This window comes from Hibiscus syriacus, unplaced genomic scaffold, assembly GCF_006381635.1.
Source record: "Hibiscus syriacus cultivar Baekdansim isolate YM2019G1 unplaced genomic scaffold, ASM638163v2 tig00110462_pilon, whole genome shotgun sequence".
In the NCBI taxonomy this organism is placed as follows: Eukaryota; Viridiplantae; Streptophyta; class Magnoliopsida; order Malvales; family Malvaceae; genus Hibiscus; species Hibiscus syriacus.
Window position 1 is genome coordinate 2892110 of NW_024062747.1, and position 17037 is coordinate 2909146.

At 33.0% G+C, this 17037-nt stretch overlaps 1 protein-coding gene across 1 annotated transcript; it reads right to left on the minus strand.

The window, feature by feature from the left end:
- Positions 1 to 4814: 4814 nt before the first annotated feature.
- On the minus strand, positions 4815 to 8201 carry LOC120126978 (protein LIGHT-DEPENDENT SHORT HYPOCOTYLS 3-like). Its single transcript, XM_039145001.1, has 2 exons — positions 8196 to 8201; positions 4815 to 5412 (listed from the first exon to the last, which is right to left on the minus strand). The coding sequence occupies exon 2, from the start codon at positions 5390 to 5392 to the stop codon at positions 4817 to 4819; it is 576 nt and encodes a 191-aa protein (XP_039000932.1). The 5' UTR covers positions 5393 to 5412; positions 8196 to 8201; the 3' UTR covers positions 4815 to 4816.
- Between the last annotated feature and the right edge of the window lie 8836 nt (positions 8202 to 17037).

The window sequence follows — 17037 nt, forward strand, 5'->3', positions numbered from 1 at the left end:
ATCCAGTGGGAAACTCTTCTAACTGCGCTGGAATCCTTTACCGTTTCTATATCAATTTCCAGACGTACACTGCCCACTGATTACCGTTTCTAAACTCTTTTAAGGGAGGCCCCCATGCAATGCAATATACATACACCTTGAATAACTGCCTCGAATTCTATCTTCATCCCATTTAGTTGTTAATAATTTTATATAATTAAATTAGATCAAATTTTATTGAACTAGAATAATTTGATCCTCTCCCGTCCAGATTAATAAGTATTGTATTTGTATTGATTTTTCTATACTTATCAAATAAGGAAAACTTAACCTTGGAAGGGTAGAGGAAAGAGGGGCCCATGCATGGAATAACTATCGCCTTCAACTCAACTGGGTGGGCCCTCTAATTTATTTATCTTCGTTAAAAAGTAATCTATCCAACATCACAAATTAAAAAGAATGGAGCGTCATGACGGGGACTCGACAACTTTCCCGTACGGATCACACCCACCGAGGCATGTGGAAGCATTCTCTGATCAAGACACATACTCATATGCATCATGCATGTGATTTGTGATGCTGGCCGTGTTAGAATATCATGTCTTTATCTTTAACATTCTGTTTTTTTTAGAAAAATATTAATAATGGTCACCTAACTTTTAAAACATTAGACGATTAGTTATAATTAACGTGATATATTCATATGCCAATTGTAACTAAATTAATATATCAAACTCAGGACTCTGGAGAAGGTATGTAGTGCCTAACCCGTTAATGTCTTAAGTTTGATTTGCAATGAAGTCACAATTTTTCCTTCACAATTTAATATAAATATAATATTTTCTCAAAATATAATAAGTTTTTCTATTTAGTTCAATGACGGGTGTTGTACATCATATTTAAGATCCAAGTTCGATTTATTATAATCTCATGCATGCATTTCTTTTCCTTTAATTTTCAAACCGCTAATAAAAATATGACACCTAATTTTATTAACACTATTATTTCACTAAAAAAACAATTTAAAATGAAAATACTTTAACATTTAGTAACCACTAATGTAATTCACTATACAAAAGTATAGAGAAAACAAAACAAAATACTTAAAAGCTTGTATATTTTAAAATAAGGGTAGAATATATTAATGGCCCTCTAACTAAAGGACGTTATTTTGTTGAATCCTTCAAAAGTTACAACACGGTCATTCTACTATTTAGATGTTTCAAACTCATAATTTTTTATTAAAAAATTGACGATCATATGAATTGGATAATAACTTGTTGATTGAGATAGATAAAATCATATTTTAACGGTGTCTATTGGCACTGCTATTGCTTTTATGTATTGGTTCAACGATATAATATTTCAAGCGTTGACTCGTGATATAATATAAAATGAGAGTCGTTCCACTAAATGCATCTCAAACTGTTCTAAGATTAGATTTTATCTTATTTGGCCAATAGGTTAACGTCCAGCTAATGTGGGCATCAATTTTTTAACCAAAAAGGAGTTTGAAATATATGAATATTTTGGTGATCACTTTGTAACTTTTCATAGTTTGGAAACTCAATAAAGTAATTCCTTATATTTGGGGGGCCATTTGTGTAGTTTACTCTTAAAATAAATAAAATGAAAATGCTTGTTGACTGTAGAGGCGCGGACATGGGTGACTGGTGTGCACGTGGATGGTGGGTCCAATGTCGTGTGTTGTTATTATTCGTCAAATCCGGATGGCCCACCTCATTGACCGTTTGATGTGGGATTCTGGTACTTCTCCATCTATGTATTTTACGTATAGTATTAAAAGTATGCTTGGAAAATCCTAATATAATTGGATTATAGTTTAATTAAATGTAAATACATAATTATAATATATTTTAAACTTTATTATATTAAAAAAAATAAAATTATAATTTATGGATTATGTTAAATTGAATGTAATTTTGTATTCATGTTTCAAGTTTTGTAGGTATTCTCCTCTATTATGAAAGATGTGAAAATTTACCTTATACAACTATATTTCTTATTTTCACAAGTAGTTGTGTTTTTGTACGTTTTTTTAATAAGAGATTTGGGGTCATACTCTTTAAATAGATGTTCGATTCTCATTGATCTAGATTCATCGTTTTGGATACAATGGATTACTTCTCCCTGCGTTATATGTGCTTAGAGTTATCTTAGAATTATTGGTGTTATATGTGCTTTGGGACACCCTAATTTTATCATATTAGAGTTGTAACAAAATTAATTATCAATATGTTATAATGTTATTTTTATACTGCGTATGAAACTTTTATTCGTGTTAGTTATATCTCACTTTCCTCTAAGTTTATCATATTCATTCATATTCTAATCATATGTGTTGAGAAGAATTTGGGGACATTTGGAACAGGAGGAACGTGAAGCGATCTGAGAAATGGCAATGGAGGGGTGGACAGTGGACCAATTGCAGAGAAATAGCATGCACAAGTATAAATCACATATAGGCTTATGGGGAAGGTAAATTTTGGGCTTACTATCATCAACCTTTGGCATCTATTGCCTCATTTTTGTACTGTTTCAACGTATGCAACATCCCTCAAATGCCTCTCCATTAATTTTACATCCACTTTGAAACAGGTGGGGAAAAAAACCAAAATCCCACTAATTACAGCACTATTAAATTTAAAAAGACCCATAAATTCAATAGCTTGGTGGGAATGAGTAAGCATTTCATCAGACAAGTAGTAATAAGAAATGCAGATAATGGCATCCAAGTTTTACAGAAACGAGGAGTTGTAGTATATTTTATGTATATGCAGCCAACTATATGATATAAAATTTAGTTAAAAAGCTTATTATTTATGTGTATTTGGTCAAATTCTGTCATCTCATTCTTATCAAGCAACACATGCATAAATCAAACTTCCTTTTATTTTTTTTCTTTTGAAACGTTTTTCTGTCTATTATACCGTACGCAGCAGCTGAATTTGACTTTGATTAGGCAATAAAAGCTCTCCTTTCCTCCTCCTGTTGCTGCTTTAGGTTTCCTTTTTCCTTTTATATTGTATAAAATAAATGTTAAAATATCATATAACATATTGGAGTTTCAACATCACGAACATATATGTATGTATGTATGCATGCATATATGCATACATGCAAGTGGTTCCAACGTCAAGAAGATGCATGTATGTATGTGTGATCAAACTTTCTTCATTAAATAACTAATATTCTTTCCAACACAATCTTTAGATATTTATATATAGTGACATCAAAAAGGTTAATGCTTTGTATATAACCCTTTTTTCTATCACAAAAAGGGCACCTGTTTGTATAATTTAAAAAATACTGGGACCAAATGCATAATATAGTTAACCTAAACCACAATTAGTAATATCCATGAATAGATCACCTCGGCTCTCCCCTTAAAAGGAAAGGAAGGTTCTCAAGCATCTACCACACTAGTTTTAGTTTATTTATACCTTTATTTTCATTTTATAAAACACACATCGGGTACTTAAAACATTAAGAGGGGATGTCTCAATTATTATTTAAAGCCAAATGCTAATCACAAAATCCAAAAGGGATGACCCAACCCCTTTGGCAATCATGTAGGTTCTGTCGGCCACATTAATCAAGAAAATTCCATCCCATTATATCAAAAGGGATAAGTTCTGAGGATAGTGACTAAAGTGTAAGCAATCTAAAAGTTCAATGATCATTAAGATAATTTATTCTAAAATAAAAGTAATTAATTTCAACTATTCAATTGGGGTACAACAATTAAACATTTAACTTTTCTTACATTATCTCTAGTCAAAAAAAAAAGTTTATTTCAATTTTTATTACCAATAAAATAATTGACATCATAAAAATTCGATCATAAATTAATCTAGATATATTACTTGTGTTAATTATGTAACAGCTATCCAATTGGATGTAATGATTAAATATTAGACAGTTTTATCATTCGAGTTAAAGATCCCTATAAAGAAATGTAATTTAAAATAAAAAATTTATAATAAAAAATATAATGATCGAAATAAAAATATATTTTAAAGTTAATGGCTCTAATAATAAAATTTCGATTTCGATCATCAAAATACAAATATCTTAAATTGAGTGATAGTTTAGCCTAATAATATTAATCTATTTATAAATCATAAACATTGTCTGCCATATTTTCCTACATTGAAATGACAACACCAAGGACTAGAGCCTGACGAATCAGCACATCCATACGTATTGCACTCGTTTAATCCACCATTTCAGTGAACAAAATAATGCTAAGATCAATCTTTCAATGGTTTGATGATTTATACTATTATTAATCAGTTGCAGGCAGTGAAATTAAAGCGACAAGACAAATTAATAAAAGGAAGAAAAACAGGAGGGAAGTCAGAGGTGAAAAACACTACCATCTGCAACAAAAACAACCATAGTGGTAGACAAATCTGAACAGGCAAACGAAGGGATGTGCAAAATCCCCAAAGAGATGAAGTGCAAATATATATGGTTTTTTGGCAAAGTACAAGAGAAAAAAGCCATGGTCGAGCAGATTAGGTTCCGCTTAAGCAACCAACTGCCACTAGGAATGACCTTTTTTAGTACTACTAGTAGTCATAACCGAGGAATAATAGCAGTGTTTGCATCAAAAGTAGATTTAAAGGAATTCTACAGAAATCTGTAGAAAAAGCTAGTGATATTACCAGTTTTCACCACCGTAACTGAGAGCATGGGGAAGTAGAAAGAACTACCCTAGAAATGTACTTATATGGCAAAATTAAAGATAAATAAACCACCTTACACGGATCAAGCAAGGAGAGATGGGGTTTTTGGGGATTTTTTTTCCCTTTTAACTTGCACCTGGTGGCGGTGGTGGGAGTTGCAGTGGGAGTGGGAGAGATGGGATTTGTTGAGGTTGTGGTGGTCGTTTACGCTTCTTCTTCTCGTAGCTAATCCCTCTTGCTTTCGACTGCAAATCACGAACTTCACGAAGATAAAGCCTCACGGCTCGTGCCCCGAATGGGTTAGCTTCGGTTTTTCCTCCGTTTTCTTCGAAGGCGGCACGGAGGCGGCCGATGAGAGCGTCGAGGCTACCCCAGGCTTGACGCAGCGGGCAGGGGCAAGGAGCTGGCGGGTTCGGGTGGCCATAGAAAGGGCAGATTGGGGTGTGGACTTTAGTCTTGCCGAATTGGTCAAGGTAGCGAAGGAATTCTAGGACGTGAGCTCCACTGCAGCGGGACAAACAAAGAGGAGGCCTATGATTCTTCAGGTACTGCCCGAAAGTGTTCCAGTCACGGCGCTTTTGGTTCTCGTAGCGGCTTGAGGTCGGAGAAGACGAAGTGGCACTGTTATGGCTAACGTTTACAAGGCTGGTGGCGCCATTTTCACAGTCGCCTGTGCTATCCATTACTCGAATCGAATCCATGGAAAAACAACCACAGTAGACTGGAAAGAAAGAAGATTTCGTGACGGATTAGTGGCGGAGATGATGGGATGTTCCTTTTGCTTTGGATCTTGAACTAGGGTTTTGATGATAAAAAGAGCATCTCAGTTGCCATAACACAGGCTATTATAGAGCTCATGAAAGAAAATGAAACTGTTGTTGCAAGACAATTGAAGGAACTGAAAACTTTGCTATAAGCTACCAGATAACTCCACTTTTTGCTCGGCAGATTTCTACTGTTTATACGAAAACAACACAAGCAAGATGAAGGGAAATTTAAAACTGGGGAATTAATGAACGACCTACTAATTATTGATTGATATTTTATTAAATTAAGCTGTTTTATTGTATATTTTATCATTTGAAGGTTATTTTTTAATAATATTATATTTAAAATTTTATTCCTTACGCCCTTTAAATTTTACTGTAAAATTAATAATACGAATTTAAATCAAGTCAAATTCTTAGTGAAATAGTTAATAGAGTGAAATCTGGTTAGGACAATGGAAATAGAATAAATAATGAAATAAATAAAAGGGTTCTGAAATATGTTAAATTTAAGGCATTTTTCTCGAAAAATTATCAGTGATCAGTATATTTATCGATCTAACATCGGTATATTATATTTCCCGATCTAACACCCGTAGCACTAAAGCGCGCTCCCTGTCCCGCGTTATTTTGGTGCCACGTGGGGTATAGCGCGCCCCCTGTACCGCGCTATATGCTGACATGGCTTACACCAGGGTCCGCGCTATACCTTTTATCTGAATAATTACGTATATCGCGGTGTAGATACCGCACCTTATATGGTTATAAATACCCTTTACTCCCGGTTAAGTTTCTCACATCTCCTCACATCTCTCCTCTTAACTTATAAATTAATACAACAATTCCGTCAACGAGTAATAATTCTTGTAATTTTCTCATATTTGATTTAGAAGTTCGTGCGATTTTTCGTTATAAATTTTGTTATAAATTTTTTTATTATACTTACTGTTTATTATGATTATTTGAAAAAATATCATACTAATTATTTTCAATTAATTTTTGTGTTTGTAAAATTGAAAAGCAGGATTATACGTCAAAATAGTTTTGCGGTACAAGTAATAATATAAAATTATATTATTTAAATTATTTACATTGATGTGTAAAAAAATTATTGTGTTATATTTTCGTTCATATATAATTTATTTAATCAGGTTTGTTTAAGTTATATTTTTTGCATATATAATATTGCCGCACTTTTAAACTCAAAGAATGACGCGACTTTCAGCTATTGTTTATTATGATGGTGAAATTCGAGAATATGAAACTGGCGTTGTTTTCATATCAAATGAGCGTGTTAAAATATCATTCAAGATAAACATAACTCTTGAGGAGCTGATAACAAAGATTTCGAGGAAGATTCATGTTGGAAGTAATAGAAGAATGTCGTCGTTGCAGTACAGATTTCCAACATCATTGTTGACATTAACTTATACAGCGTTTGAACTTTCGAATAATGATGATGTTCAAATGATGGTTGAAGCTCAAAGTAATTATTCAGATGCCGCTATTGAGATGTATGCACATTTTGTTCAAGTGTGTGTTGTTCGGGGTCATTCATTAAGCTCCCACTATGGGCTGGCTGAACAAGTTGATCAAGTTGACAGTCCGACTACAGTAATGTGTGATGATTTTAATACCATAATGGGGAGACATTCATCCGCAACTCCTTACGATATATACCGAGGTGGGTCCACGAACAATCCGTATGGCAACACCGCGTCCAGTTCAAGGGGAAGGCATTCATCTGCAAATTTCTTTGACCATATAGAGATGCCATCGACGCAACCATCTGTGCAGTTTCCATTTTACACGATGGCTTCAAGCTCCAGGGGTAGGCATTCGATTGCGAGCTTTTTCGATCTCAATGTCGATATGCCTTCCAGTTCAAGGGGATGGCGTGCAAGTAGTAGGTTCTTCGACCTAAATGTGGAGAGCATGGAGGAACCATCATCTCCACCAGAAGAACCGCTTCGTGAGCCTGGTGCGGATGGTGCTGAGACTGGACTATTCATTCACCCAGAATCAGCGCAATTCAACTCCGATGATGATGAAGTTCCAGGAAATGTGGCACAAATTGACCCTCCTGCACACATGTATGAAGCTGATTATGGTGCAATGTACGGGTCAGAATTTGCGGATATGCCTCATCTCGGTGACTATGAATATTACTCATCAATAAATAATGGTGAGTTATATTTAGGCATGGAGTTTTCAAGAAAAAAAAAGAAGCGGTGATGGCTATAAAAAATTACAATATCCATAATTCTGTTCAGTCCAGAGTCAATCGATCGACGACCGAAAAATATGTATGTATTGACGGATGCAATTGGATGGTTCGCGTATCAAAAATGAAAAGGAAAAATAACATATGGGAACTAACAGTATACAATGGTCCTTACACATGTTGTGCTAGAGGGGTCAACCAAGATTATCCCAACTTGGACTCTGAAATGATATGCCAAGCCATCATACCCATGTAAAAACAAGCTTTCATATAACTGTTGCAGTATGATTTCAGCTATACAATCGCAGTATGGATACACTGTCTCCTATAAAAAAGCTTGGTTGGCAAAACAAAATGCCATTGTCAAACTTCATAGCGAATGAGATGCATATTACAACGAACCTTAGGTTAGTTTAGGCTAGTACGACGTTGAATCCTAGGACAATTGTGGACTTCGAAACCTCCTATGCATACCATAATGATCAAGTTTTTCGCGATCGAAGCCAATTCTACCGGGTTTTTTAGAGTTACCCACAGTGCGTTAATGCTGCCAAATACTGTAAGCATGTGGTCCAGATCGATGAGACTTTCTTGTATGGAAAATACAAGCAAGTTTTATTATTGGCAATTGTCCAATATGGAAATCGCAACATTCTTCCAGTTGCTTTTGCTCTTATCGAAGGAGAAGATACAAATTCTTGGGCTTTTTTCCTCCAAAATTTACGTGCACATGTTATCACGAGGGAAAACATCTGTGTCATTTCAGATCGCGGAGCTGGGATCAAAGCACCAATTGAGTCTTTGGGTCCAATGTGGCAACCACCCTTTGTCCAACATAGGTATTATCTCTGACACATTGCTACGAACTATCATGGAAGGTACAAGAAGAATGATGAGCGTCAATTAATTGTGCGCATGGGTAAGTGAAACTGATGTAGTTTGTTTTCTTTCAATCATTTTAATTTTGCAAAGAAATCAAGTTAGTAAGTTATACATTTTTTGATCAGGTTATGAACTACTTCCTCGAACATTTGAATCAATGCTTCAAGATTTGAGGGCGAAGAACGAGGAATGATACGATTACATCAGCCTCATTGATAAAGAAATATGGACGAACGCATATGATGGTGGATATCGATATGGACACATGACGACCAACTTGGCTGAGGCAATCAATTCAACCTTAAAGGGTGCACGTCACTTACCTGTAGCGGCTTTGGTAAAAACTAAATATTTTTCATTTTGGGGCGTTTTTTGCGAAGCTCGAGAGACAAGCTCAAATCTGAATGCAAGGCAGTCATGTCTATCACCCTAGATTAGTTGCAGATCTACAGAAAAAAATTGATGCATCAAATGGAATGTCTGTAACAAGCTTCTATAGAAGGCATGAAATGTTTCGTGTCACAGAGTTGCCGCGACCTCTTCAAGAGATTGAAGCTGTGTCGTTAAGAGTAAATCTAAGAAACAGAATGTGCGACTGCGGGTTTTTTCAAGCTCTGAAGTATCCATGCTCTCATGTGATAGCAGCTTGCTCGCATACACGTAATACTATAATCATATATGGTTACGACATCATAAATGGCTGCGGAGACTGCTGTGAAGGTCCTGCTGGTGTAGCTGAGGATGAACCGGAAGAATCTATTCTCCGTCCACGGGTTGGGGAACGATGGTGCTGTGTCGGTGAACGTCTCTGTCGACGTCGCGGAAATGTCTGCCCTCGTGCATCCTCAGGAAGCAGAAACAGTTTCCCGTTACTGTTGAACCACTCATAATAACCTTCAGCAACCATCAAGAGGTCATCAAAAATGGGCTCTCTACGGGGAAGACGCCGATGTCGATCCTCCCACAACACGACCCACTCATGATGCCTCACCAGTCAATCTGTATCTGTCTTGCCACGTCTATCTAAGCTATGCAACTCGTCCATATTGCGAGGTACTTCCGGAATTGGTTGAAAACAACCAAGCTGCCGGAGCACTCGATTAGTAGAGTGCCACTCGACGGTCGCATAACAGATCAGAGGGATCATCGCCATCCAAACATCTGATGGGCCCCTCAACTCAGGTGGGATCACCGCCCTCACATCATCAGTACAATATGACACTCATTCAAACTAAACAAATATTATGTAATTTTTTATCAAAATAATAATCTAATTATATAACTATAATCTAAAATCGATTTTTAAACATTAAAATTCATACATGTGTGCCAGCCTTCTGATCGATTAGCACCCTAATTTTTTCTAAATCATCAGGTAGCTCCTTATGATTTTTCCTATCAGTAGACCACCTATTGAAGGAAAAAAATTATTATACGCTGTATAAAATTGCTAATATACAAAATCAGTTTTATAATTACCTCAGAAGTAGTGGAAATACGAATGAGTTCTTCACAACGGGACATAAAAAGGGCAATCGATACCATGCCCAAGACTGCAGCAGCAGGAGACATCCGCCGATAGCATTACGCCTGTAGTCAGTGGCTCCACACATCTCCTTGTACAGCAAAGCCAAAACTGCCGAGCCCCAATTGAATGATCCGACCAGATGAAAGTCACTAAGATGTCGCAACCACATGCAGTGAACTAAGTTGCGTGATTTGTTTGGCATCAGCAACCCTCCTATCAACTACAGTATGCATGCCCGTGCATACATCTTAACTTCATCCTCAGAGGCGTCCGCGCTCAACTCCCGAAAATTGGCATCTAACCAATTTAACGGTATCCTACATCCGATAAAACTTTCCGGGACACGTCCTAGATTATCCCGACACAAAGTAGTCCAGGAACCCTGCGAGATCCCTGATATCACATCTCCATCCACCAGAAGCCCTAGGTGCATAGCAACATCCTCAAGTGTCATCGTGCACTCTCCACACGGAAGATGGAATGTGTGGGTCTTCGGCCTCCACCGCTCTACTAAGATAGAAATAAGGTTTGGTTCTATCTTACAGTGACCCTGATATCTACCTATGTAACCAAATCCAACCTCTACTAAATACGACAAGACACGACTAGGTATCACTAACTTAAGATTCCTAATAAAAGGATCTAATACACGGTCTTTCTCCTAAAATTAAATAATTACACAAATTAATTCTTAATCTAATAATCATTCATTAAATAAATCAACAAATTATTACAAATAATTTAAATTAAATTAAAACGTTAAAATGTTACCGTATCAACAAAGTATCGAGATATATGATTTCATCCAAGCGAAGTAGATCGCCTTCCATTATATATCTGTAAAAAATTATATTAGTAAAATATTAAATAAAGTAAAATGCTTAAATAAATTAAATATATAATATTAAAAATATTATAAAATATACCTTAAATAGAGAGAGTATTTGAGAGAATTTGAGAGAATATGGTGTGATGAAAGTAATAGAGGATGGGGGTATTTATAGGGAGGATTGGGGGTAATTAAAGGTATAGCGCCCCCTGTACCGTACTATATCCCACGTGTCAGATAAATACTATAGTGTGGATAAGGGGTCGCTATACCACGTGTAAGTCATGTCAGCGTATAGCGTGGTACAGGGGTGCGTTATACCCCACGTGGCGCCAAATCAACATATAGCGCAGGGTAGGGAGCACGCTTTATTGCTACGGGTGTTAGATCGAGAAATATATCTGACCGGTGTTAGATCAATAAATATACCGGTCACCAGTGATTTTTCGAGAAAAACGCCTAAATTTAAGGCTATCACATAATTTTGTTTCTTCAGCTGTGGTTTCAACATGACAAACCCATTCTATTGACAATAATATCCTTTAGCCATTTTTTTCTACCATATTTTTCATTTTAGGTTTAACTATGTTAAAAAGGTTGATGTATGGTTCTAAAATTCAAATTTGTATAAATGGATGAGATACTAGATTTTTTAAGTCAGGTAAGGGTGTAAACTCTCACGTTTTAGAATGGAGTAAACTGAGTTGGGAAGATCGTCATTGTCTCTATAGCATTCGATTTATATTAATCGATTAAAAGATTTTAAAAAAAATTAAATTTGTTTCTTTTTTGACTTTTATATTAATTTTTCTAATATTGTGAGATGATTAAATGATATTATATATTTATAATATTTTCAACCATTGTTGATGTACATAAATTCTGCATATATAAATATTTGAATCAATTATCTCTAAAAAACAACAATCTCTTTTACTATTAATATCATTTAATTAAGTATAAACTTGAATAAGAGTAAAAAAGAAGAAGGGATTAGAAATTTTCAAATAAAAAATAATATAAAATTGTCACTTAGAATCAATGGCACCATCTTCTTTTAAAATGTTGAGAAAAATTGGATTTTTTTTTTAAATGATAACATCCTTTTGTTTTTCTCTATTAAAAATAAAAAATTAGACGTGTGTGGTTTTGTTTTCCACAAATTATTTTTTTATTATTTTAGGATAAATACAAAGTAATATCTATTTAAAGATAACTCTCAACTATTTAATATTAAATACCCAAACGCTGACATTTATGGTGCTCGAATCCGGACCTCAAAGAATAACAACAATACTTTACCACTGAGATCACCTGATTTCTATTTAATTTTATATTTGATGGTAAACTTGTTTGGTATCTATTTATTTTTTGCATTTTTGTTTTTACCATTTAATTATATTTTGAAAAATTATATTTAATGTTACGTTTTGTTTGTATTTTGGTATCCGTCGGTAAATTTAACTATTAACTTAGTGGAAATGATGATAGCACAATGTTATAACAATTTAAATCCTACAACTTACACATTATATCATATTAGCTGTAACTCAAAATAATTCAATAAATTCTTAATATTTAAAGTTATTATTTTAATTAATAATACATTATTATTAAATTATTTCAAATTAAAACGATGAGCAAATTAATAAGATTTTTAAATAATGAAGATTTATTGAAATATTTTAAACTAAGACTAATTTAATAAATGTATAAGTTTATTAAGGTTAAATATGTTATATATCATGTCACATCACTATTTTTATTTAGTTAATGGTCAAAATTAACGATAGGTACAAAAATAGAAACAAACGCAATTATGTGTGATCTAAAAAATATAATTAGGTGACCAAAACAAAGAAACTATAATATGTGAAGTACCAAATAAGTAGTTTTCCCATAATTTTTGAGAACTTGTTTGTTTGTTTTAATGAGAATTTGTATTAAAATTCATAAATTATACATCAACTATTGGTATATATTTATACTTCGTGTATTATTGAATTATAATAAGTTTAAACAATATAAACTGTGAGCATAAGCTTAATATATTAGGACTTTGATTATTATTATTATTATTTTACAATATAAACTTAGTACAACCTACCGAACAAAATTCATAGAACATGTCATGTGACGATTTAATTTTGTGATGCATATATGATGTGGTGGCAAATGGACCAAACACATTTCAAATGTCACAATGTACAATACCTTTATGATGTTTTAATGTCAAACATAGACGTATAAAATCTTATGTTAGGAGTTGAACTTCTAAAATTTTAAGTTAAAGAACAAAAATAAATTATTAATAAAAAATATTTAAAATATATATCAATTTAAAATTTTCAATAAAACAATTGTCTTATCCACTTTTTCGATGCACATATGATGTCAAATAAAGAGTAGGAAAATATGAATTCAATATACAATATACTTTTGTGAACTACTTCAATTAATTTTTCTTATGATCCAAACCCTTGTTAGCCAGCTGATATTTCCATTGCCCCCTTTCTTTTCCATATTGTTTTTAATATGAAATTTGTATTCTGATTTTGTAAAATTTAATTATTTTTTTAATTTTAATTTTAATTTGAATGATATAAGGATAGTATGATTGAATTTTTAAATATAACAATAACCAAATTAGAAGAATAAAAACTAAATCTACAATTTACACGTACTTTATGAGGTTTGATTTTTTGTTAGTTTAGGATGTTTATAAATTAGTATTTATTCGTAATCTTTCTTAGTCATTGACAATGCACATACATCCTTTGCAGATGCAACTGATTAAACCCGATTCCTATAAAGATAACATCATTCTTTATTACCACTAGGGGTGTAAATGAACAAAGCGTTCGGTGAACTGTTTATCAACCGTTCGTATAACGTTAATTTGTGTTCGTTTGTTAAGTTAAATAAACGAGTATGAAAAAAATATTTATGTTCATTTAATAAATGAACAAACATGAACATAGAAGTATTCGTTTCATTTACGTTCACGAACAAGCTTGTTTGTCGACTCATTTGTTTATGCTCATGAACACACTTGTTTACATGTTATTTTTTTACATTTAAAATATTGGTGAATCTAGGAACTAAATGGAATATATGGTGAACTTTGGAGTTCAATCTATGAAGTTTAAGGAGTTTAAGCAGTAGTGATGTAATTTTATCATTTTTAGCTTACAAACGCATGTTTGTGATCGTAAACAAACGAACGAACACGATACTTTAAAAAATAAATAAACAAACAGTAACACAATATTAAAAATTTAAATGAACACGAACGAAACATGAACACTTTTAAAAATAAATAAATAAACACGAACACAATCTTTTTTATTTGAACTCGATCCATTTACATCCTTAATTACCACTAAAATCACTCAATTGATTTCCCTTAACTTATCTTTCCTTGAAGAAGAATATTATTTTATTTTATTATGGTTGGTACAAGCTTTAATCAAATTGTTAGAAATTAATCAAATCTTAGCTAAATATTTATTTAATCATTAAATAATTACTAATAATATTCTTTCCTGATTTGTGGAATCCAAATCTCTACTTGTAATGCTTTTGGAAACATATGGTACAGTAAGATAAGGAATTGCTCTATACTCGCATTGGTTCGGTTTTATTTATTAGAATAAATATATATTTTGAATTTTAATTAATTATAAAACATAAAATAATGTTCTTTAAAAATATTCAAATTTAATAACATCCAAGTGTTTAATTATAGAGGAAAAATATCATTTTTTAATTTATGTAATTTTATAATTATAAGTTAACTTGGAGTCAAACTCCGGTTTTAATTAAAGTCAGTTTTTAATTAATACCAAAGTAATAAGAGTTGATAATATATGATCAAGTTCAAGTAATCTACTGTAGTTTAGTTGACTTAAAATGCAATTGAAAATACTAGGCAAGCTGCCACTTAAATGTTGGCCATGCCCAATTAGCCCTTCTTCCATCAATTTCATTTTCATGAATAAATTAATGAAAACCAATATTTTTTTCATCAAACAGGGCCTTCCGGTAGGACCGACTCCATCTCCAGTAATATCTCATGATATTCTATTTATCTTAAATTTTAGGTAATAACTTGTTTCTAACTCAACATGGATCGTTTTTGTTTTGTTTTTATTCGACGAGATAGAAGAGAGTTGAAATATATATAAAGATATCATAATAATTGTTCCTAAATATACATAAAGATATCATAATAATTATTCTATTCAGGTTACAGATTTTTAACCCGCACCGACTCTAACTCTCTTTTACAATGAATTTATCCAATTCGACCAAATTTGATTTTCCCCTTAAAAGTAACTCTATAAAATCAAAATCCATCAAATTTGGATATTTTGGTTATCCCTATTCTCAACGCATATATATTTTTTTAATAAAAGAAGGATAAATTATCTCGGATCCAATTCAAAGCCTAATATTAATCGAGATTAAACTAAGAGAAAATAACTTCAATAACCGAAAATGCTTTATAATATATGATTTAATCACTTTTTTTGTATTTGTAAAAATAACCAACAAATTCGCAACTCGAACTCCTATTCCGTAACACAGTTTCCAAATTCGCAACGCAAACATGGAATTTTCGAAAAACGAATTTCGTAACGCTAATTACCGATATAGGTAAACACAACTATCGCGCGAAATCGCAACTTAATTACTGATATAGGTAAACACAGTAAAAAAATCCGGTTAAAAATTTAAATTCGCCAATTTGAAAACTGAATTACGAATTTGGCAAATTCGTGTTGCGAAATGTAAAATCTTGCCTCTGAAAGAAAAAATCATTTCGGCAGTTCGTTTGTTTGGTTAAAGTTAAACGAACGAACGAACATGAACATACCCTCGTTCGTGTTTGTTCAATTCATTTACAGGCGTAGGTTTAGCTGAGTGATTCATACGTAGACTTAGCAAATGGGATGTCCCAGGTTGAAAACCACTCCAGTGCATTTTATGTCTTTTAATTTTTTCTTTAAGAGACGAGATTACATTTCACAACACGAATTTGCCAAATTCGCAACTCAGTTTTTAAATTGTCGAATTAAGATTTTTTATCGGTTTTTTTCTACCGTGTTTACCAATATCGGTAATTAAGTTACGAATTCGCGTTGCAATAGTTGTGTTTACCTATATCGTAATTAAAGTGCGAATTCGCGTTGCGAAACCGAAATTGCGCTTTGCGATAGTTGTGTTTACCTATATTGGTAATTAGCGGCAAATTTGGAAACTGTGTTGCGAAATAGGAGTTCGCGTGCGAATTTGAAATCGAGTTACGAATTTGTTGGTTATTTTTGCAAATCAAAAAATTTGATTAAAATCGTATATTATAAGATATTTTGGTCACTGAAGTTATTTTCTCTTAAAGTAATATTTACACCACAAACTTGGTCGACATGCACTTCTTAAGTAGACAAAAGTGTATCCGAGAAGTTAATATTCATATATCCATCCATATAAGTACGAAGATATGAATTTCATGAACCATCAAATGATGTAAAAATAGAATATTATTCTCCCTAAAAGTTATAAGTTAGAATAGTTATGTCTATATGGTGTATATATGTTATCAATAGGTTAACAAAATTCTGAGCAAATACTATCTTATATAATCATCCGAGACTATTCAATATATATATATATATCTGAGTTTCACCATACATCTCATTTGGATGGTTCTGTAAATATCACTTTCAGTCTTCTATGAGACCTGTCCGTCTCCCTTCAGCTAAACAACTCCCAATCCTAGCCATATTCCCCAATAGTTAACATTTTAGTCATTTCACAGGAAAACCGTGACAAAATGTAGTATCAGCTACTTGAGGTGGCCAATGCTCCCTCCTTTATTATTTATTTTTGGGACAGATTCAATGAAACATAATCTTCTATTCTTCCCCGTACTAGAAAACCATTTTACATCAACCCCACATGATAAAAGTATGCTCTCCATTTGATTCTTTAGACCCAGAATGTATGAACTTACTTCGTTACTCAACGCGGATATGCTCAATGAGTTTGAATCTCGGACTTACTATATGCATGAACCAATTGAAATAAAACTCCAGATATATATATAAACATGT

Bases quoted from the DNA above. Each gene is read 5' to 3' on its own strand.
- LOC120126978 (XM_039145001.1), bottom strand. From the start codon at position 5,392: ATGGATTCGATTCGAGTAATGGATAGCACAGGCGACTGTGAAAATGGC.